Source organism: Saccopteryx leptura, chromosome 5, assembly GCF_036850995.1.
Source record: "Saccopteryx leptura isolate mSacLep1 chromosome 5, mSacLep1_pri_phased_curated, whole genome shotgun sequence".
Taxonomy (NCBI): domain Eukaryota; kingdom Metazoa; phylum Chordata; class Mammalia; order Chiroptera; family Emballonuridae; genus Saccopteryx; species Saccopteryx leptura.
The window spans coordinates 155,010,970-155,035,045 of NC_089507.1; the positions used below are offsets into that span (position 1 = coordinate 155,010,970).

The 24,076-nt window shown below is 38.5% G+C and overlaps 1 protein-coding gene across 1 annotated transcript; it reads right to left on the minus strand.

Annotated features, from left to right (window-relative positions):
* Positions 1-20,172, minus strand: NT5C1B (5'-nucleotidase, cytosolic IB). The gene is made up of 10 exons (XM_066386573.1): positions 20,140-20,172; positions 18,267-18,356; positions 17,715-17,948; positions 17,042-17,179; positions 15,247-15,753; positions 14,768-14,935; positions 13,019-13,148; positions 9,930-10,052; positions 9,332-9,516; positions 1-333 (listed from the first exon to the last, which is right to left on the minus strand). Exons 1-10 carry the CDS (start codon positions 20,170-20,172, stop codon positions 1-3), a joined length of 1,941 nt encoding a protein of 646 aa, XP_066242670.1.
* Positions 20,173-24,076: the final 3,904 nt, after the last annotated feature.

A 24,076-nucleotide genomic window follows, 5' to 3' on the forward strand; every position in this document is an offset into this window, starting at 1 on the left:
CTAATTGTTCAATTTTGGATTAATGCCATAAGGTACACGTGCTGTGATCGTGCCATATTTCTGTGCCTCTTCAATGCGGAACATACTGTCATCAAAGAAAATGTGGGGCCGTATTTTCACCAGGATGGGACCTTTGGATGCTCCAGCAAGAAAAAGGGCTTCATCTATCTCCAGACCCCAGCGGCGAAGGGTTTTCAGCACGCGGGCGCCTGAACTGGCTGCACTCCTGGCTGTCACCAGGTAGGTCCTGATAGGGCAGCATAACCGTTGGTCTTTGGCATAAAACTTCTTTTGCAGTCTGCCTAAATCTTCCAGAAAGCTTTTCAGGGGGCCCTGTAAAAGGAACATATGTCACAGCTGTGATCCAGTGAAACAAATTAAGTGAATGCTGAAAAAGCAGAGGCTTATAAGAGTTTATAGAAGATGTAACACAAGCAGTATTATAAAGCCTATGGCACAATGCTGAAACTCCTTGTGTTTATGTAAATATATTTCCTTATATGAAACCATCCTTGCATTCATCAAATAAATGATGACCATATAATTTATTGTTAAAACACACGTATTTTTAAGAGTGAAAGAAGTTTCTATTAAGAAGTTAAACCAAGGCAACAGACATGAGTTATTGATGGCAAAGTGGGATACTCTATAAATTAAATTCACTTAATTACCAAGGCACTACTATTAATTTCCTTTTTATGAATGGCACATTTGAACCTTATAAAGTATACTCCTTTATCTTGTTTCATGCCTTGTTGGCTTGAATCCAGTCTTGTCTTATATTTACAAATAGTTTGCATATCGTCACACTTTTACCTTCAACCTTCCTAAACACTTAGTTTTAGCTGTGGCTCTATGATATAAAGCACGGGTCCCCAAACTTTTTTTTTTGTATTTTTCTGAAGTTGGAAACGGGGAAGCAGGCAGACAGACTCCCACATGCACCCTACCAGGATCCACCCGGCATGCCCACCGGGGGGGCGATGCTCTGCCCATCTGGGGCATTGCTCTGTTGTAAACCAGAGCCATTCTAGCGCCTGAGGCAGAGGCCATAGAGCCACCCCCAGTGCCCAGGCCAACTTTGCTCCAATGGAGCCCTGGCTGCGGGAGGGGAAGAGAGAGTCAGAGAGGAAGGAGAGGGGGAGGGTGGAGAAGCAGATGGGCGCTTCTCCTGTGTGCCCTGGCCGGTAATCAAACCCGGGACTCCTGCACGCCAGGCCGACGCTCTACCACTGAGCCAACCGGCCAGGGCCCCCAAACTTTTTACACAGGGGGCCAGTTCACTGTCCCTCAGACCATTAGAGGGCCGCCACATATAGTGCTCCTCTCACTGACCACCAATGAAAGAGGTGCCCCTTCCGGAAGTGTGGCAGGGGCCGGATAAATGGCCTCAAGGGGCTGTAGTTTGGGGACGTCTGGTATAAAGCATAGAATTACATTTTGCTATGTGATCCAATCTAAAAGTCTTAATTTTTAAAACAACAGTTGAGTTTTAGGAAATTTATATTTAATAGTATTACAAATATACATGATAATGGTTCTGTCATGATTTTAATTGTATTTTTCATGTTTAAAAATTTTAAAGATGTTCACTAGCAAGCAGCTTTTCTCTTTGCACATATGTGTTTCTTCAAAGATTTAGGAAGGTTTATATATTATTTTTTTCTATTGGTTACCTTCATAATTATAACTTTTTATAAATGCCCTCAGTACTCTATTTTTCAAAAATCCAGGATCTATTAGTTTTTACAATGAGAAATAATGAAATTAAGGTACTTCTCTTTACCTCTCTCCTATCTATGTGTTCTTTTTTACATCCAGTTTTACTTGTTTACATTTGCATTAAAGATTCTCATATTTCTATTTATTAGCTTTACATTTTATCCTATGATCAGCTACTGTAAATGAAGATATCATCATACTTATTCTTCCCTAGACATTTTTGCTCCATGTTTTTCCAATTTTCCTTAGTTATATAATTTCTATATAAGGGCACATTATACTTTCTTACCTGCTCCCTAATGCCTACAATTGTTTTAGTTTTGATTCTATGATTAAATACATATATTCCAAACCCATTAGTGCCTCTGTGTTTCTAGTTATCTACATATTAACCAAAATGTGTCCTCTACTACTCATTTTGTCAAGGAATCTTATGGAAATAAAAATCCCTGAGAAAACTGTGTGTTCTCAACTGTTGACCTATTTTCTTTTCATCTGGATAAACTTTTGGCTGTGTATAGAATCTATGATTTATATGTTCTTTCTTTTTTTTTCTTTTTTTTTTTTTATAATAATTTTATTTTTTTAATGGGGTGACATCAATTCTATATGATCTTATAAATAGTGCTCCACTATCTTTTCTTTAAATATTTTTTTAAACTTTATTTTTAAATTATGGTTTACATTCAATATTTTTTTATATTATTTCAGGTATGCAGCATAGTGGTTAGACAACTGTATACCTTACAAAGTGTTTACCCTGATATTTCTGGTACCTACCTGGCACCATATATACACTGCTTACAAAAATTAGGGGATATTTTAAAATGAATATGAAGCAATAAAAAAAGAAGCATTTGATTTTTTTTTTATTAAACAAGAACATCAAAAAAGCAAATGAAAAGTCAAAGAAAGCTGTTTAATTATGCAAATGAGATGCAAAACCAACTTTTATTTCATTGGTGAAAATGCACTATACAAAAGGCTGAAAGTACTGGAGTGTCTGCACGTTCCCTGATCCCCTAATTTTTGTGAACAGTGTAGTTAGTACAATATTACTGACCATATTTCCTGTGCTGTACTTTACATCCCTATGACTATTTTGTAACTACCAATTTTTTCTTAATTTCTGCACCTTTTTGGTTACCCAGTCTCTCAACCCCATTCCCCTCTGGTAACTAACAGTCTGTTTGTTGTATCTATGATACAACTGTTTGTTGTATTTTGTTTGTTTCAATTTTGTTTGTTTATTTTGTTTCAATTTTGTTTGTTTATTTTGTTCTTTATATTCCACATGTAAGTGAAATCATATAATATTTGACTTTATCTAACTGACTTATTTCATTTAGCCTAATAACCTATAGAGGTCCATCTATCACAAATGATAAATTTCTTTTTAATGGCCAAATAATATTTAATATTCCATTGTGTATGTGTGTGTGTGTGTGTGTGTGTGTGTGTGTGTGTGTGTGTGTGTGTGTATATATATATATATATATATATATATATATATATATATATATATATATATATATAAATGGCATGGCCTCTTTATTCACTTGTCTGTTGATGGACACTTTGCATTGCTTCCAAATCTTGGCTATTTTAAATAATGCTACAATGAATATAGAGGTGTAAATATTCTTTTGAATTAGTGTTTTGGGTTTCTTCAGATATGCACCCAGAAGTAGAATTACTAAGTCATAAGGCAGTTCCATTTTTAAATATTTGAGGAACCTCTATCCCATTTTCCATCATGGCTGCACCAATCTGCATTTCCACCAATAGCAGTGCAACATTGTCTCTTCCTACTGAGTGCTGCTGTGGAGGAGACTGAGAACAGCTGGATTCCCCTTCTGCCCCCAATTGTGTTTGCAGGTGGCCCAAGGAATTATTCTTCATCTCTGAAGTCAAATAATTTTACTAGGACATGTCTTCTGATCATTCTGTTCTAACTCCCTATTATATGTGTGCCCTTACTCTTTTCATCAGTAAATGTATATATGCAAATCACTTGGTAATTCAGGATTTTTTCTTGGTTTATATTTCTGTATACATATGCATCTTTATATTTACCACACACAACCCTCTTCTCCTCCCCCAGAACATAATTTCAATGTTTTTCTTTAAGGATACCAATTATGCATATTTTGGATTTTGTATCTGTGATCTATTTCTGCCTTTTCTCTTTCTTACTTTTCAATTCTACTCATTTCCAGTGTGTTACCATTTAACGTTTTATCATCTCTTCCATGTTCTTGCATTTCTATTTGATGACATTGATTCATTAGGTTTTTAAAAGTCATAGTAAATATTTAGTCATAACTTTCACCTATACTTTGGCAAGTATTTCTAGTGAGAGTTCTTCCTCTGTTATTAGATTTTCCTTTTCTTTTTCTGCCCCTTTCTTATAGTGCCTTTACATATGTTCTGTGCTGGCCCTCTTTTCATTGCTCATCGCTGAAGTAGATTGGTTTACAAAGGAACACATAGAAGGTTTCAGGGGAAGGTCGAGGATTGTATTTTAAGACTGACTTGTTTTCACAATTCAAAAGTTCCCTTCTTCTCTCTTGTCATGGACACAAATTGTTTTCTCCAAACATGAATTATCAGTATGATCAGTTTTGCTTTTTTTTTTCCTGAGGCTACATACATCAGAAAAAAAAGGGAAAATTTTAATTCCTAAAGATGAAAGGCATACACATAGGTGAAAGAACCGTAATTTGGGGGGATGGTGGTGGGCACCTGCAGTAAAAAAGGTATAGTGGCTATTGGCAGGAGCCAGTTTGCTCACAGATTGACTTGGAAACCCAAAGTAACAAAATCCTTTCTGATTCTGAGTACTTTCCAAAGGGAATAATTAGAAACTGGTCACTTTATGTCACCATGTTAAAACCAGGTATCTATATCATTGTTTTTTACTTTTATTTTGTTTTATAACATATTTGAACAGTAGTTTAAGTATATAATTTATCAATAAAAATATAGAAATAAACTAAAAATATAGAAATATACTAGCTTTTTGAGGATCTGTATGGTTTAGAACATTTAGAGTCTGTCTAGGTTCTAGATGGTTGGAAAGACTATTGTCTACATAGAAAATCTCAAATCTACAAAAATTTTACCAAGAAATGATTTCAACCAAGTTGCATTATACAAGGTCAATATACAAATACCAAGTGAATTTTTTTTATGTGTGTGACAGAGATAGAGAGAGAGATAGAGAGAGGAACAAACAGGGACAGAGAGACAGGAAGGGAGAGAGATGAGAAGCATCAATTATTCGTTGCGGCACCTTAGTTGTTCATTGATTGCTTTCTCATATGTGCCTTGACTGGGGGGCTACAGCAGAGTAAGTGACCCCTTGCTCAAGCCAGTGACCTTGGGCTCAAGCTGGTGAGCCTCGCTCAAACCAGATGAGGCAGAGCTCAAGCCAGCAACCTTGGAGATTTGAACCTGGGTCCTCCACATCACAGTCCAATGCTCTATCCACTGCACCACTGCCTGGTCAGGCCCAACTGCATTTTTTATATTTGCAATAATGAACTTGGAAATTAAATAGTTTAAAGTATCATTTAGATTACCACCAGAAGTTTTGAAATATTTAGGAATAAATCTAACATATATAATATTTGTATGCTGAAAAACTGATCAAAGAAATCAAAGATGACCTAAGTCAATGGAGAGACATACCATGTCAATGGGCTGCAGCAAGACTTGATGTTGTTAAGATCACTATTTTCTCAAGATTAATGTATAAAGTCAACAAAATCACAAAAAAATGAATATGCTATATATATATATATATATATATATATATATATTTTTTTTTTTTTTTTTTTTTTTTGCAAGAGACACACAGAGAGAGATAGAGAGAGAGGGACAGATAGGGACAGACAGACAGGAAGGGAGAGAGATCAGAAGCAGAAATTCTTCACTGTCGCACCTTAGTTGTTCATTGATTGCCTTCTCATATGTGCCTTGACCGGGAAGCTACAGCAGAGTGAGTGACCCCTTGTTCAAGTCAGTGACCTTGGGCTCAAACCAGCAACCGTGGGCTTCAGGCTAGTGACCTTTGGCTCAAGCCAGTGACCATGAGGTCATGTCTATGATCCCACGCTCAAGCCAATGGCTCCATGCTCAAGCTGGTGAGCTCACACTCAAGCCAGATGAGCCCGCGCATAAGCCAGCAACCTCAAAGTTTTGAACCCGTGTCCTCTGCGTCCCAGTCTGATGCTCTATCCACTGCACCACCACCTAGTCAGGCCTAATTCTTAAATTTGTATAAAAATGCAAAAGAATTAGAATGTCCAAAAGCCATTTGGAAAATAACAAATTTGGAGGACTCACACCATCTGATCTCAAGACTTACTATTAAACTCTGATAATCAAGACACTGTAATATTGGTAAAAGATAGGTACCTATATTGAAGGAACAGAAAGCCAGATCACAGTTAGTAGAATGTGCTACAAATAGTGTTGGAACAACTAGAATACCTATAAGCAGTAAAAATGAATCTTATCCAATATTTTGCACAAATATATGTTAATTCAAAATGGGTCAGATTTAAAAAGAAGTCTAAACTATAAAACATATAGAAACATAGGAGGAAATTTTCAATTTGCCTTGGGTTAGGCAAAGATTTCTTAGATATAACAATAAAAGCATGCTTCATAAAAGAACCAATTGATAAATTGATCTTCATCAAAATGATAAGTTTCTGTTAATTCAAAAGTATTAAGAGAATGAAAAGACAAGTACAGGCTAAGAGAAAATATTTGCAAAACACATACCTATTAAAGGTCTTGTATCCAGAATATATAAAGAACTCTCAAACCTCAATAATATTAATGAAACCCCTGAACACCCCAAAACAATGAGCAAGAGATTTGAACATTTTTGCCGAAGAATACATATAATGGCTAATAAACACCTGATAAGATGTTCAATATTATTAGGCATTAGGGATATGCAGATTAAAACCACAATGAGATACTATTATATAACCACTAGAATAGCTTGACACAACCAATCAAGCAAATAAAAACCACTGATAATACCAAATACTGGCAAGAATGCAGAGCAACAATCTCTGACCATGCTGTTGGTAATGCAAAGCGGTATGGGCACTTTGGAAAAGGGTTTGCATTATCTTATAAAGTTTAATATATGCTTATCTTGTGCCCTACTAATCCTACTCCTACGTATTTACCCAAGAGAAATGAGACCTATGTTTACACAGAACCCTGTATGTAAATACTTAAAGTGGCTTTATTTATGAATGCCCCAAACACCTAAATATCCTCCAACAGGTAAATGAATAAGGTGGCACATCCACAGAATAGAACACTTCTCAGCAGTAAAAAGGCACAAACTACTGATACATAGAGTGACAGTGATGAATCTGAAATGCATTATGCTAGATGAGTCAGATTTAACAGAGTGCATCCTGTGTGGCTCCATATATATGACACTCAGAAAAAGCAACACTATGGGGACAGAATTCAGATTAGTGGTTGGAGATAAAGACTAAGGATGACTACAAAAAGGCACAAGGGAAGTTAGTGTTTTGAGTTTGATTGTGGCTTCACAACTGGATGCATTTATAAAAATTCTCAGAACCACCCACTAAAACTGATGAATTCTTACTGTAAATTATATCTCAAAACCTGCTTAAAACACACATGCGCACGCATGCACGCACACACACACACACATGCACACACACACACACACACACCTGGAGGTGACTATCTGAATGGTGAGACAGGTAGAGATCAAATCAGGAGGCATCCATTTACTAGTCATGGTTCCACGTTGGAGGCTTGTAAGCTACACTGAGAGTGGCCAAATTAATCCTCCTCAACTGTCCCATTTGCTGATGACTCTCAGGTCTCCTTCATCCGAGACAACTGGGACACTGCCATGACCAAGCTGCATGACCAACATACTAGAAAGCATTGGTAGGAATCATACCTCATCACTTTCTCATCACTGAACACATCTGGCAAAGCCTGGTCTTATTGAAAAGCTATCCTTTCCATGTATCAATAGTAATTTTACCTACTGCATAATGAGAGCAAGGATGAGTAAAAGAAATGTGTTGAGTATTCTTGCAATAACTAGTGCTGGGTTTCTCAATTTCAGTTATTTAATGGGAAAAATCATTTAAAACATGCCAAGGTATAACTAATAAATGCAAAATCTAAAAGAAATTTGAATTACTTACTTGGGATGAAAAATGGTATTTTAATATTGTCTTGAAATAATTACCTTCTTTTTAATTTTGTGTGTGTGTGTACTTTTTTTGGAGATCTTACACATTTCAATAATAGTTAAAAGCTAATATACAATGGGCTCTGAATTCAGCAAAACAGAAATATAAAAAATGTAACAAATAATTTTCCTCTCAATAGTAACTTTGTTAACACTGAACAACTTTATAACATGAGAGCAAGTCTTTTAAAAGAGCTATTTAGGAAGGGACTAGCAAGTTAAACACACAGATACACACAGTTGAAATATCATTTGCTGTAATGCAAAACTTTACAGCTTTCAGTTAGTGTATTTCAGTGGTTGGCAAACCGGCTCGTGAGCCGCATGAGGCTCTTTGGCTCCTTTAGTGTGGCTCTTCCACAAAATACCATGTGCCGGCATGCAGGTTATAATAACAATGTACCTACCTATATAGTTTAAGTTTAAAAAGTTGGGCTCTCAAAAGAAATTTCAATTGTTGTACTGTTGATATTTGGCTCTGTTGACCATGAGTTTGCCAACCACTGGACTCAGCCTTTTATAAATGCAATAAAATAAGAATATTTAAGTTTATCTTAAGTTCAAGAAGTGCTGAGAAAAAAAAAGGCCAATTAAATTTCTTGGAAAGATTCATATATGAAAACTGAAGAATCCATTGATTGACAGTTTAGAGAAGATTTCGATTTTTCAAATTTCCTTTGGTTCAGAAGTTGTAGGTTTTGTTCATTTCAAACCATGATTTTAACACTTCAGCTTCAAGTTCATGGATTAATTCTAAAAACCCTACATATTCATTTCAGTTTGAGTAGGTTTTCTTAGTTTGCACTTGTTTGAAACTGAATGAGTCAACTCAAGCTGTCAGGTTTACAAATTTTCTCAATTAAGCAATGCCTTTATTGAGTTTGAGGTTATGGAAAGAGAAATTCAACAAATGTTTACTGACCTATTTGAAAAAAACCTTACTATTTTGAGAACCTGTTATGTTGAAATGGCTTATTGGTAAGTCGTAATAACTTTGTTACTCATAATTTGGAGGGGGTGAAGTAATTATCATAAGATCATAGAAATATTTCCAAAAGGTTAGATTAAAAAATGCTAAAATTAAAAAAGGTCAGCAGCAGATACTTTACAATGAAGAGTTCACTCGCACCTGGCAATCACCACACTGTTGTCCATAAGTTTTTGTTTTTGTCTTTTTATCTAAAAAAAGTTATGAAGAGTTCACAAAAGAAAACTGCAAAGGATCAGAAATGAAGAGTGCCTGCCTAAAATAATCTCAAAGCCATTCCATTGAGCAAATATTGGTATCTGTTGGGAAATAAGCAGATCAAAATTAGAGTTCCTTGAACCTACCTGAGCAGGAGGCTTATTCTCAAATAGTGGGTCATGTTGAAAGAATTTTTCCATCCCATACTCCTTGGTCATATGTTCACACTCGTCAGAGAAGAGGACCGAGTCCCCATCAAAAGCCACACGGAGCTGTGTATCACAGTAAGCCGTGTCTTTGGTTCCATCATATATTGTTGCCGAGGCGATCCCTGATCAGACCATGGGGACTGATTAATCCTTGTTTCTAGGTCAGGCGATTTAGTTTCTACCATTGAAAAAAATAAATAAAAGCCCTCCCAGACCTTGCATTTCCTGTCTAGCTATTCCTTGATGACTCAACTCTGCCTCACAGCTGCACGTCTCAGAACAGTGGTCTTATATACTGCCTCCATTTTTATAAGGGAGGGAAAGTGTAAAATGGATTGTCAGATGATCACTGAGGACATCTACCTCCAAAAAGGTCAAAGCTCTAAAAGACAAGCTTAAGGGGTGCCACTTGCGGAAACACCTTAATAGAAAATCCATCAGGGGCATAAGTTACATAGTCACATGGGAAGCCCAGTGGAAGTAACCACTAATGCAAACCTCTCTATTAACTATTGGGATAAAACCAAACCAATACCTTCTCGTATTGCTTCTTGTACTTTTTCAGAATCTGAAGAAAGATACAAGTTGGTAAGATATGCCTTCAAATAGCCAATGGGGCTTTTCCCACCAGTCAGACAGAAGCGGTCAATTAATAAGCCTGTTATTGGGCAAGAAAGATTTTGTTATGTCAGAGACTAAAGACAATATAGTTTCTGTAAATGCAAATGAGAGTTACCTTGGGAATAACTGAGTGCCTACTGAGGTTTTAGAATTACCTTCTTAGCACCAATATTGGAAAATGAAAATTACTTACTTAGCAGTAATAGTTTATATAATAGTAGATGTGTTCTGTGCATAATACTTTATGAAGTCTATCCACACTGACCTTACCAATTTAGTCTCACAACTGTGTGGCAGGTATTGTTATCATCATTACAGAGAAGGAAACTGAGACCTACAAACTTGTCTAGCCCACTGGTTCATGTTGACTCTTGTCCATCAACTACAGTCTCCTCACTTATTGCAAGGGCTGGTTAAAGTATGGCTCCATTTTGAGTACCATTTCTGTATTTCTTCAGTAACAATACAGCTATGCTAAAAAAATTGTGCTAGGAATTAATTTTCTAAAAACAACTATGAAAGGTCTGAAATTTTCTCTATTTTCTGACTTGACATTTTAAATGGAATTATCAGCAGACTAAACACTAATATACCATCAAGTGCCTTTCAAATCAACAACAATTAAAAAAAAACACTAAAGGTTGGTGAGGGGTTTGTAAAATAAGCACCAAATACCTTATGGATGAAAGTATAAATTGGTATAAACTATGCAGAAAGTAATTTGACAGAACATATCAAGAGCTTTTAACAGGTTTACACATTTTGATCTAGGATTACTTTCTTTTGGCATTTATTCTAAGGGAATAATCTGAAACACTAATAAAAATTTATGTAGAAATGTCTCAGGGCAGGATTATTCATAGAAGCAAAACATTATTCAACAATGGGTAAATAATTAAAGTATAACATAGGTACCCATTCAAAGTGTTTTTAGGTAAGTGATAAACTGGGTAGGTCCATATAATATAAAACAGAATTTTGAGTCTATCACTTGTATTGACCAAGAGAGTAGACAGAGTTCATCAACACAGGAGGTGCACGTGTTTGTTGTGCTATTAAAAAATAGTCTCACTTTTTCACTTAAACCAACCCTGTTGGGCAGAAGTGTCTATAAATCCTTAATTATATTACTTTCATGATCAGAATCATATGGAGGCACTGGGGCTTTAGAAATGACTAAAACATTGTCCCTCTTCTCAAAGAGGTAACAGTTCATTAACCCTTTGAGTAGTGAGTATTTTTATGCTCGCCAACACCCAGGAGTGAGTTTTTTTTTTTAATGAAATTAATTCCAATTACAGTTTTATTAACTTAAAATCATGTTTTTTTGATAACAAATTTATGGATACAAGAAGAACATATATTTGCCTTTTTCTAATGTTGCCTTACACATTTTTAAAATAAAAATTTTTGTATGATCGTACTCTGGATGGTCAGGAGGCATGAGGATGTACACGAACGTTTGTACTACTCAAAGGGTTAAGGAGGTAGGCTTATAAACAGATAATTATAATATAGCAAAGACAATAGCAGAGAGATATACAGCTTGCCTTCAGCACCCAGAGAGGGCAAGTGACTAACTCTTCTTCCAAATAGAAAGGTTTTCTTCTATGAACAAAACGGCATGAGAAGATTGGGCTCAATCAGTTATTTATCAGATTTAATAGGTAAATAGCAATTATTTATTTATGCTACTACCCTTACTAGGCTCAGTGTGGTGAGGGGTAGATAGATCTAAATTGCCTACTAAATCAAATAATAGCTGCAGTTTATTGAGTAACTAATTTATGCCAGTTGTTCATGCTAAACTTTTTATATGTGTTCTTCTCATGTTATAACAATATGAAGCCAACATTTTTATTCTTTTTTTCCTTTCAGGGACAGAGAGAGAGTCAGAGAGAGGGATACATAGGGACAGACAGGAATGGAAAGAGATGAGAAGCATCAATCATCAGTTTTTTGTTGCAACACCTTAGTTGTTCATTGATTGCTTTCTCATATGTGCCTTGACCGCAGGCCTTCAGCGGACCGAGTTACCCCTTGCTCGAGCCAGTGACCCTAGGTCTAAGCTGGTGAGCTTTTTGCTTAAGCCAGATGAGCCCGCGCTCAAGCTGGCGACCTTGGGGTCTCGAACCTGGGTCCTCAGTATCCCAGACCAATGCTCTATCCACCACGCCACCTCCTGGTCAGGCGAAGCCAACATTTTTAAAAAGCAAACATTTTTAAAGTATGTTGCAGTAAGATGTCAGCCTTATAGTTAATCTAATATAAAACTCACAACTTATATCTTGATTATTTATAAATATGCCCAATTTCAATCAAAATTTCAATATGCCCAATTTACACCTTATTTTGGCTTGACATACTGCTAAAACTGGATGTTGTTCAGAAAATAGGCTAAAAGTCCTTACACTAAATAAGAAACTAGGTAATTCCATAACAGGAAAAAGGGGATCTTCTCTTAAAGCCTTGTACACATGAATGGAAATGCTATGAAGAGAGTAGAGTTTGTCCAGTTTTCCATGTAAAGGAATAAAGACAACTTCGCTTGCATGAGGGTGGATTTGCTGTGTGTTGAGAGCAGCCAGAGAGAATCAGATTTTAAGAGTGGAAAGGAGAGGTGAAAACCTTTAAACCTTTCACATGTATCTGCGGTGAGCAAGAAGTTTGATCACGCGGCAAATGCCTCTGTGTCGACGGCTCCTTGAAGTCAAGTTCAGAAGTGAAAAACATAAAACAGAAATATATTGCAGGACCTGGGATTAAGACTTTGAAATTCACACTTGACAAGTTAAGTCCAGAGCTTTGGGCCCAGGTCTGTACTGAAGTTAGAAATGAACATGGCCTCTCTTGTTCTGACATAGGCAAATAAACATTCCTCACGCAGAAGGGGGTGTCAGTATCAAAGACACTGCATTAGTTAGGCCACAGTTAGCAAAATAACATGGCTTCTCTCTTCCAAGGCAGCGAGCTGTTCTTCCACATGGTATTTATTTTACTTACCGTAGTGATTGACGCTGTTTATAAGCCGCACTCCCACTTGGGCATGGTTATTAGTCATCAGTACAATATCAAATAAGTCCTGTTCATCAGGATACAGATCACGGAGTCTAGCATTGACATGCTGCAGGGCCTGTAGGTTACAAACGCAAGCGTGTGTGAAGAGGGCCAGGCAAGGTGGGCATTGGGAGTCTGGAGAGAAGGGATCTCATCAGTGTCAAATTCAAGCTTTGAAGAGTCCTCTCTGAGAGATTATGGCTTCTTTAAGGCAGGGATATGTCATTCATTTCTGTGTCTTATCTCTCTCACACATAGCACTTCAGTGAATGGTTAGTGGATATATAGGTACTATTTGCTGAGAATTGTTAAAACATTTGGTTGTACTAGCCTTATGTCTTTTGGGTAGGAAGAGAGCAGGATCAGGCTAGCTCTTTTATGCTGTCTATTTTGTTTGTTTTGTAAAATGTGCTTTTCTTGATCTGATGATTTTTTTTTAATTTTTCAATTATAGTTGACATTCAATATTATTTTATACTCATTTCATCTATATATCACAGTGGTCAGACAATTATATAATTTATGAAGTGATGGCCCAGTAATTCTAGTACCTACCTAGCACAATAAATATTTATTACAATATTATTTACTATATCCCTGTGCTGTACTTTACATCCCCATGTCTATTTTGTACCTGCCAATTCCTACTTCTTAACCCCTTCTACTTCCCCCAACCCCCTCCCCTCAGGCAACTGTCAGTTTATTCTCTGTATCTAAGAGTCTGGGGGTTTTTTTGTGTGTTTTGGTTTATTTTGTTCTTTAGATTCCACATATAAGTGAAATCACATAGAATTTGTCTTCCTCTGTCTGACTTATTTCACTTAGCGTAATGCCTTTTAGGTCCATTGACATTGCAAAAGGGTAAGATTTCATTCTTTTTTATAGCAGAGTAATATTACATTGTATGTATGTATCACATCTTTTTTATTCTAATTGTCTATTGACCCAAGTGGGTTGATAATTATTTTTCATTATGAAAAATATAGACTGCTTCATGAATTTGTATGTTAACCTTTTATAGGGGCCATGCCAATGGTCTGTGTTGTTCCAAAGCCAGCCTTCTGTCTATTTTTAAACAGGAGTCTTTAGAATGGTTTCCTCCCATGCTCCTCCCATGTCCCGTAATACTTTCTAGTTAATAACTTGTGGAGGTGTCATTTGTTTCTGCCTGGTTATGATGCTACTGTTAGTATTTATTAAGTTAAATAAGACATCACTGATATAAATGCTATACATTTCTCTATAAATTTAGAGAACCTTACTATATTAAAATCATGCCCCAACCGGCTAAGAACATCTTGATTTTTTTTTTTTTTTAATATGCTATGTTTGGGACAAAAGCAACAAAACTGAATTTCATCTCATTTTAAGGAGGCATTTTATTTCCACTAGTGCTCGGAATTGTACATTCATTAATGCTTCTGGCTACTGCTGGTTCTAGGGAGCGAACACAGGTTTCCGTACATCTCTCATGATTAGCACTCCAGTTAAGCAAGCTCCACATGTCAAATCTAGGGCCCTAGCCCTGTCCTCAACAATCTGGTAGCCTCTGTGAAAGCATAAACTGACCTGGGGTCAACTAAAAGAGCGAGAGGGACAAATGTGGGTTAGGGAGCCTGGATTAGATGCCAAGGGTCAGCTTGGGCCCTGCCCTCACCTTCTAGGGCCCAGGGACGAAGCAGCTGTGCACAGTACCTTGACGAAGCGGAAGGCGGGCCCTGGGGTCAGGGTGACATGCTCGTTGGTGACCTGGTACTCCATGTACTTCTCTAGACCCTCTTCCTCATAGACTTTCCTGCCGTCCGCCATATTGAAGAGAGCCTGGGATGATACAGCGATGGTGATGGCATGCTTGGGTTTGGGCTGCAGACAGAGGTGCCAACGGAAGGGACAGTCACACAGATTGGAAGGGAGGAGGAATGAGGTCATCTCAGGGCAGGGAGGGAAGAAGATAGCTGGACCCTTGCTTGGATCCCTGGGGTGCTGGAGACAGCCAAGGCCTGGAATCCCTCCCCCCCCCTTGCCCCCCCCCCCCCCCACTCCCCGGCCCCAGGCTGCAGAAGGGAGGTTTGGGACGGATTTCCCGACAGTGTGGAGGGATGCTGGGAGAGGCTTGGGCTCTGGGGCTGTGCGGAGGGGCGCCCAGGATACCGAGGTTGGCGGGCCCTGCTCACCGGCCGGGGGCGTGAGCAGCCTGGGTTCTTATCGTACAAGGTCCTCACGGATGACCAGTAGGCTTCCTCGTTGTCCTCTTCCTCCTGCCTCCCAGGTGAGTCAGGTATGCAGTCGCGGTCCAGCTGGGAGGAGTAGTTGCTCTTGCGCTGGGAATAGGACTTCCATTCTGGAGGGGGCGTGCGCGGATACTCCCGCTGCTGCGTGTCCCGCATGTCCCGCGTGTCCCGCATGTCCCGGGAATCCCGCGACTCCCGGATATCCCTCACGATGCCATGCGCCCAGGCTTCGGGGTTCTCATGCATCTTGGTGCTGCGCCGGGACGCGGACTGGGACTGTAACTGGGGCTCCGGGGGCGTGGGAGGACTCGAGTCTATAGGCACTGGTGGCGTGTGCGACATGGGCGGCCAGGGCGGCGTGGGCGGGGAGGCCTGCACAGACAGCTCCTGCTGGGACTCTTGCTGGCTCTGGGCGGATGAAGTATGGGAGGTTGAGGAGCTTGTGGGGACCTGGAGCAAGAAAATGCACTTCGGAGTTCCACGCTCCTGGGGTCCCTGTCCCGTCTCCAGCTGGAGTCAAAATTTCCCCTTTCCTCTGTTCCATTCCTAGTCTTTAATTGGGTCCTGGTTCATATCAGCTATTTTAAATGGGGCTTACACATTTCAAGGCTTCAAATAGTAACTACTTTTGTTGCGTGGACACAGTCTGCTTTCATTCCCACCTCCTTTGCTCCCTCCTCAGCACCTCACATTTTTTTTTGGGGGGGGGGGAGTAGCTAGGGCACAGGCCCTCTTTCTTGCCCTTAGGCGATGACACAGCTTGCAAAGTTCTGTCGTTTGACTTCTGTATGTATACCTGCCCAGCCAGAGACCTCCAGGCAAACTCGAGTATGGGACCTTGCTTGCCACTGCCTCCATCTGTGACCTCCAGTTAACCCCATGAGCAACTGGACCAGGTGTTTCCACCAGAAGACTCTACAGAGCGCTAGCAGACACCTCTCCCACATTTGCACTGTGATTAAGGCAATGGATGCAGGAAGGGTGCTAGGCTGGAGAACTCAGTGTCTTCCCTTCGCCTACGGGGCTCTGTGTGTCTGTGGTGCCCACTGGGGGAGACGAATCTTCCAGAAAAAGAACCCTTGCAGGGAAAGGACTGCTTTGCTAAGCTGTGCAATGAATTATTAAGCATCAATATGTTATTTTATTTTTTTCTGATTGTTGCGCATGTTTTGAAAGGCATTTTTTAAGTTAGATTATTGAGCCAGCCCTCACAGAAATAGACGAATTGGTAAGTATACGTGTTTTCCCAGTGACTGGATCTATGTCATGCTCTCTACAGCCAAAAACTTAATTTCAAAACTAACATTTTCTTCTTATATGGCCAAGCTTAGAACACTTTTAAACATTTTTTCTTCTTTGTTGACCTCTCCACCCACCCCATTTTCTTAGCCTTGAATACTCCACAGTTGTTGAATGAATGAAGGAAGAAATGAGAAACTTTAGGCTTTAATCATTAAAGTGTATGTATGGTTTATAGATTTAGTGATCCTGGGTTTTAATCTAGATCTATTAGCAACATTACTGTGAAATCTTAATCAAGTTATTTTTTTTTTTCCAACTGTAAAATAAGGCTTGCAGGGGGTTGGGAGGGCTGAAGTAGCTAGAACATGTAAAGTACATAAAACAGGGGCCGGCACATAGAAAGCAACAATGCATGTTAACCGTCATCATCGTCAATGTTAGTATTACCATTAGTATTAGGCTATAATGTTTTCCATCCTTCCACCTCTATCTCTACCTTAAGACTGGCGGTCTTGCTTCTGGGCTCGTCTAAAGATGGGGCTTTGCTGGATGGGCTTCGTGAGGTTCCAGACCACTGACTTCTCACGAGGTACCCCCGAGAATCTGTCTTCGGCAACGATAGTTCCTGGGACCCCTTTTAAGGAGAGAAGAGACCCAGGGATGTAATACCCTACTGCCCCTCCCATGTTTGAGCCTACAGAATACCCACATGAGGCTAAACATAGCAGCTCTCATTGAGAAGATCCCTGGTCACTGTAACCCTTCAATCAGTCTTGGCCCTTGTGTACTAGTCTAGCTCTGGCCCAGTCCTCACTTCACCGAGGAGTAGCAAAGTAGGGGCCACCTGGAAGAGCATTCCAAACCAAGAAACAAATCTGGTATCTCATACTTTTTCACCTGTCATTTTATATGGTACTTAGTAGAGTTGACATTTTTTTCTCCCTTTTCCCACTTCTTCCCTCAAGGATAAGCATATTCAATAGAGGCTAAAAAGACATATCCACCGTTTTTGATCAGACTACAAAAATAAGGGCAGCTGGTCCCTAAACAAGGCTGCAGCGCCACTCCAAGGCAGCTGCCTAAGCAGGAACCAAGCCTCTACCATTCCTCTGGGAGGAACATGAAGAGACAAATGGAAGCGTTTCTATGCCCCACATCCTCCCCCTCACCCAGATGGACTGAGGCTCCCCGAGAAAATCAGTAGTATGATCTCTGCTCACCCTGATCATGGTGATCTGCTGGCCCTGCTCCCACAACAGGCACATGTGAATATAAATACGTATTGTGTGGCAGGGGCCAGGAAGGACTGTTCCCTCAGCTGCACTAGGGCAGTGTCTACACGGCGGGTGACCACACATGAGGCAACATCTCAGCAAGTGATTCGGATTGACTGCACGCCTCATCTGAAAGATGTGCAGAAAATGGTCAATGTGATGGCTGGACTCCCCTTCCCTCCCTGTTCTGAACAAAGACCAGTGTTCTCCCATAGACTGAGCAGAGGTAGTGGCTCAGGTTTGCTATGTGAACATGGAGATGTGTACTGTAGGGAAGGCAGGGACCCGCTTCTCCTAGCTTTTCCTTAACCTCTCCATGAAGAATGTTAGGTATCCCTTAGCACAAGCCTCAGTCACTTGGTCTCCCAGAACTCCCTGCTCCCTAATGATTTCTGTTATGCTTTCTGGTTTTGAAGTCTCTCACCAGCTGTAAAGAGGTCAGCTCACCTGAGTGCTCAGACGAACTCCGGATTTTTCAGACTCCCGTCTTTTCTCTGATTCTAGACTATCTCTGGAGTTTTTCGTTCCAGACTCATTCTTGATATAGAAACAAAGAATATTTTAATTTTAATCTCAGGGGCATTAGAAACCTGGGACTTGGGAGTAAAAGGCTAAATTAAAATCAATATTTGTCTCTTTGCCAATATCAAAAAAATATATAAAGTTTGACATTATTTTTTGCCCTGTTCTATTAAGCATGAATAAAATTAACATATCAAATAACTATATAAATATTTTTAAGGTAGAAATTTGGTGGTTTATAGGTTTCAGGCATGAAGCATTTATCATTTTAAAAATTATAACATAAAAAATGCTTTAGGAAAATTTTCTAGGGGTCAGCAGTACTTGGATTTAAATGTGAGGTTGCTCACAAATATCTTTTTTCTTTGTCCCCGTGACTCTGAAGGTTGCCACTTATGGAACTTTTACTTTTGCCATGCAATATTGAAATTTCTTTGATTTTCCTAATAAACCATAGGTCCATTTTTCTGTGGATTTTCACCATTAAAAATCATCTGATTTTTAAAATCAAGGTTCCCAATCCTGTGCAGAGCCTGTGCGGATCTATTGAGAGGCATGCCTTCTGTTCATATTATTGAATTACTCATAGCGTCTGGAGCGGAAAGAGGTTTCTTACTAACAAAGGAACAGGGAGACCGTGGAGGAGAGTATAAGAAAATAGCTCACTTCAGGGACACCTATTGAAATTACTATTTTCATTTTCAATTGAGAGAAATACTATTGTGTTGGATCACAATTTGTATTGTTTCATGATAATTAGGTAGCTATAATGTGATCAAGCTTAGTGTTATTTATCTCTAATGAGCTCAACTTCTAGCGTAGACACAGGTGGGTGGGGCAGTCTGTCCATCTCTTTATGCTCCGTGCCTGATATTCCAGAAAAATCTGGTCAGTGTTTGTTGATCACTTGAGTCAGTGACAGCAGAGAATGGCATAGCTGTGAAATCCTGGAACTAATCCTACATTTTCCCCACATATCACCATAAAATCCTGGCACTTGTAACTCCAAAAGATATTTCAATCCAACCCCTCTTCTTCATTCCTATTATCATTGCCTTGTTCCAGGCCTCAGGCCATCATGGGGCTACATTCTTAGAATATAGCCTCTTGATAAGGTTTCGTGGCCTCAAATCTCCCCAACTTCTAGATCCATCCACCCCATTTATTTAAAGTGATATTATGAAACTTATATAGTTCTGCTTCATTTGTGAATATACTCTTCATTCACTTGAATAGACCAGAAGCCTCCTCATATATCCTGTCCACCTCCAACTTGCATGCCCTCCACTCTACACTTGATCTCGAATGTTCTGTCTTGCCAAATGACATGTATTTGCCTGTATACTACCCTGTTTACTAGTAACCTCCTCTTCCCTTTAATATTCTTCAAACCAAGCTCAGTGTGACCGGGGAGAGGTTTCCAGAGTTAAACATTCCTCTGTGTTGCCTTTGTCTTTTGTACATGCTTTTGCTGAGCACTGCATTGTACTTTATGGGTTCTCTTTCCTACTAGGTTGTGCATTCTTCACAGATAGCAACTGTGTTTTCACCTCTTACAACTAACATATGAGCACATACTCAATAAACGCTGACATATTGGACGGACTTCTATTATATGCTTTAATCTCCTTTTCCTCTACTCTCTTCATTTCCTTTACTTCTCCCTCTATTATCTTTATATACAGCCATCATCTGAAATGATTGGATTATTTCAGAGAAGTCCCAGAGGTAAATGATGGGCTGCTATCTACTTTTCCTTGGATCTTTGGCAAGATTCTAGGATGTTTCATTCACTCACCTTCTTTTTCTGTTTCAGAGATGTTTGACTCATTTCTTTAACTATGGATGTTCTTTTGCTGTTATGCAGGTTTCTGCCTCCCCAGCTCCATTTCCTGTTGCTTCTGTTGTTCAGTCTAGACTTGCACGTGGAATGTCAAATTTATGACATCATATGTGATTCCATAGTAACAAACTGACTCTGTGAATACATGACTATAAAAAATAGCAATACTATTTAATCTTATTTGAGCACATCCACTCATAATCATTATCTGGATCTTAAGAAATCAAAGTCTAAACAAATATTTGATTATCAATAGGTAGAAATATTAATATTATTGCTTCCTTCTTTTAAAATCTATTTTGGCATTACTGTGTCACTCGGCATGTGAATCCCATTTGTGGCTGTACATTTTCTGGTACTGCCAAAATTAATGGCAAACCTATTTGTGGACCCAGTCATTTAGGATTGTTCATCTTGATAGATTTTGGGGAAATTTCTGCAAATCTGAAGAGTGTTTTTGACAGTTGAGATTTTGTCCTAGATTCAAAGTTTAGACTGGAGTTTAGTTCTGGTGTTTGGTGTTTCTTTCATGGCAAGACCATTTCCATTTCACAGGGTCAAAGCATGTTCCTGATGACTAGACAGAGTGTAGTAGAATGATACTTGCACTCTTTCCTGGTGTTTGCTTTGTTCTTAAACATTTAAACATGCACATGTCCCTCTAGTATACACACAGAGGTGAATGTGTAACATCCAGCCCCGGCTTGGGTTTATAGGCTACAATAATGTTCTACATTTCACAGTTCTGATTTTATTTTTACCCAAATTCCATGTCAACCTGTGTCAGTCAAACCATCATGTATTGAGACAGATTTCTGGCCTCTCTTCATTGGAGTTGATAACTTAGTTTGAATATCAGAAAAGGTTTGGGGAAGCTTAAGAATCCTCCAAGGGGTCTTCTCAATAGTAAAACATGCAGGTTCTAGGTTAGACTGCCTGGGATTTAACCCTTTCATGTCTCAAATCTTACTGTGATCCTTGGCGGGTTGTTTAATTTTTGTAAATCTCATTCCTCATTTATAAGATGGAGATAATAGTGGTATCAACATCTATTGATAGTGATGATAGTTGAAATAGTATGAAATGCTTAAGACAATGACTGGCATTTATAACATTAATCAATTCATAATTTTGCTACAGCTATACTACAGAGTTCAATTTGAAAAATCTTTAACTTAATTCCTATGGTAATCTAGGAACAGCATCTAAAAATTACTTATTGTTCTTATACTACTATAACCAATCAAGTGTCAGTTTGGTGATTCTTCCCAAAGTACTAGTGACAGAACAAGGAGGCAGGCCTGAGAGTAGCAATTGGGAACAAAACTGGAGAGGTCTGAGACTGGAGTTCCACAAAGCAGAATAGGAAGCTTTTACAGAGATGAGAACTTGAGATAGTGGTTTCTGATTGGTCCTACCAGCCTATACCCACCATCAGCTTTTGCTTTTGGTCTCTTCCATGTAATTCAGCATTTATATATTCAATAAATTCCTTGATTACTGGTCTTCTCCCATTGCACACAGCCTAGGATAGAACATCAGTGTAATGAATGTTTTGAATTATTTTATGTATTGAGATATAAATATATAACTAATTCTTTTGTTCTGATTGATGAGGGTAAAATTAAAGAATTATTTTTGTTTTTTATTCAGATTTTCTAATTTGTTTTACTTTATTATTTTCTAATTTTTAACTTTGTTATTGGGTATGGAAAATTACACATACTTGTCAACAGCTTTATTAGTCAGGATTCTCTAGAGAAACAATCAATAGGATATCTATCTTTATCTACCTACCTATCTATAATCTATCTATATCTATATCTACCTATTATCTATCTATCTATCTATCTATCTATCTATCTATCTATCTATCTATCTATCTATCTATCTATCTATCATCTATCCTGAGATATATATCGATATGTAGATCTATAGATATATAAGAGGAGATTTAATTTGGGAATTGGTTTATGTCATTACGAAGGCTGAGAAGTCTCACAATATACTATAATGCTATAATTCAGTCTGAGTTGGAAATCCAGAAATCCAGGGGAGATGATGGCATAAGTCCCAGTCCAAGGTCAAAGGACTGAGAACCTGAGAGATCATTGGTTTAAGTCCTGGGGTCAGAAGGCCCAATTCCAGGAGCTCTGATATTCACGGCAGTAGGAGAATGGATGTCTCAGTTCAAGCAGACAGACAGAATTTCCTCTCTCTTCAACATTTTTGTTCTACTTGTACCCTCAGTGGATTGGATAATGCTTGCCCCCACATTGGTGAGAGTGAACTTCTTTACTCAGTCTACTGATTCAAATGCTAATCTCTTCTAGAAGCATGCTCCCAGAGACACACAGAAATAATCTTTTACCAGCTATCTGGGTTTTCCTTAGTCAAATCCAGTTGACATATAAAATTAACCATCACAGCAGTATGTCTTTTGTTTGGCTTGGGTTCTTCTCCATGTGAGTTCAACCTTGGTAATAAAGCCAAGATGCAATGATATTATGACATTTTATTGCAGCCTTCCCAGATCACCAAAAATTAGTTTTGATAATGGAGTTATCATTGTCAGTTCTAGTTGTGGATACATTTTTTGTTTTAAAGAGCTCCATAAAAGGACTTAAAAGGCATTTTGGAACACTACATACATGAACACGGCTAAGAGAGGATTCTCCATCCACTTGTGGCAAATCTTTTTGATCCTTGCCATGATTACTGAGAGGAATATATTTATTATCTTGGCAACACTAAGAGGATATTGTGGAGTGATTCGTGGGACATGGTTCCCACCTGGCCATCCTCCTACTATTTATATTTTGGGGGCAGTTGTGATACTATTCAGAATTTCTGGGGATACTAGCAAACTCCTCTTTGTCTAGGAGGTTTTTGTGATGCAGAACACAGACTGAGTGTTGCAACTGAAGGAGACTCCAAAGTATTGATACCTTTTCCTTCCCTATGGTCACCTGCTCTCCTGCCCCGATCTGTAGAAATAAATATTGTGTGAAGTGACTCTATTGCCTTCATAGCTTTCCTTCTCTGAATGTAAAGATGCAAAAGTCACTAACATGTCAAAACATGATCAACATTTTAAAAATATTTTGAAGTGAACAGGTAGATAAATAGGGTCAAAGGTAAAATTTAGTGAAAATTGGAGAATTTGAAAAAAGAAGGCATTTGTGAACTCACTATCTTAAGAGAGTCATAAAGAATTATAATCTTTAAAAAATAAACATTGATCTATTTAAAGTTTATAGAATTATAACTGTAAAATATTTTGTAAAATGCTTTCTATTTTGTAAAATACTTTGTATAACTTTGTAAAATATCTCTAGAATTATATAGTCTATAATTTTTCCTATATAGTATTAAATACATTTTTTGTGCTATTACTTGGTTTGAGTAATCACAAATTTAATGAATCCATAATGTTCTACAGTGAGTACAATACAATTTGAATAAGGATTTTTCTACTATTGAATATTTGGCATATCTCTGAATTTTTGTTATTATAAATAATATTTTCTTACCTGACCAGGCAGTGGTGCAGTGGATAGAGCGTTGCACTGGGACATAAAGGACCCAGGTTCGAAACCCCAAGGTGGCAGGTTTGAGCATGGGATCATAGACATGACCCCATGGTTGCTAGCTTAAGCCCAAACGTCACTGGCTTAAAGCCCAAGGTCATTGGCTTGAGCAAAGGTTCGCTTTCTCTGCTGAAGCCCCTCCCCACCATCAAGGCACATATGAGAAAGCAATCAATGAACAACTAAGGTGCCACAACAAAGAATTGATGCTTCTTGTCTCTCTCCCTTCCTGTCTGTCTGTCCTTCTCTCTGTCTCTTTCAAAGAAAATAATAATAGTGATAATAATATTTTCCTGAGTATC

Excerpts from the sequence above, each read along its gene's own strand:
- NT5C1B (XM_066386573.1), bottom strand. The coding sequence starts at position 20,172 with ATGAGTCAAACATCTCTGAAACAGAAAAAGAAG. Across the intron at positions 17,949-18,266 it reads GAGTTCGTCTGAGCACTCAG|ATGAGGCGTGCAGTCAATCC; the intron begins GTGAGCTGACCT and ends CACATCTTTCAG. Across the intron at positions 14,936-15,246 it reads GCTGCTCACGCCCCCGGCCG|CCCAAACCCAAGCATGCCAT; the intron begins GTGAGCAGGGCC and ends CTCTGTCTGCAG.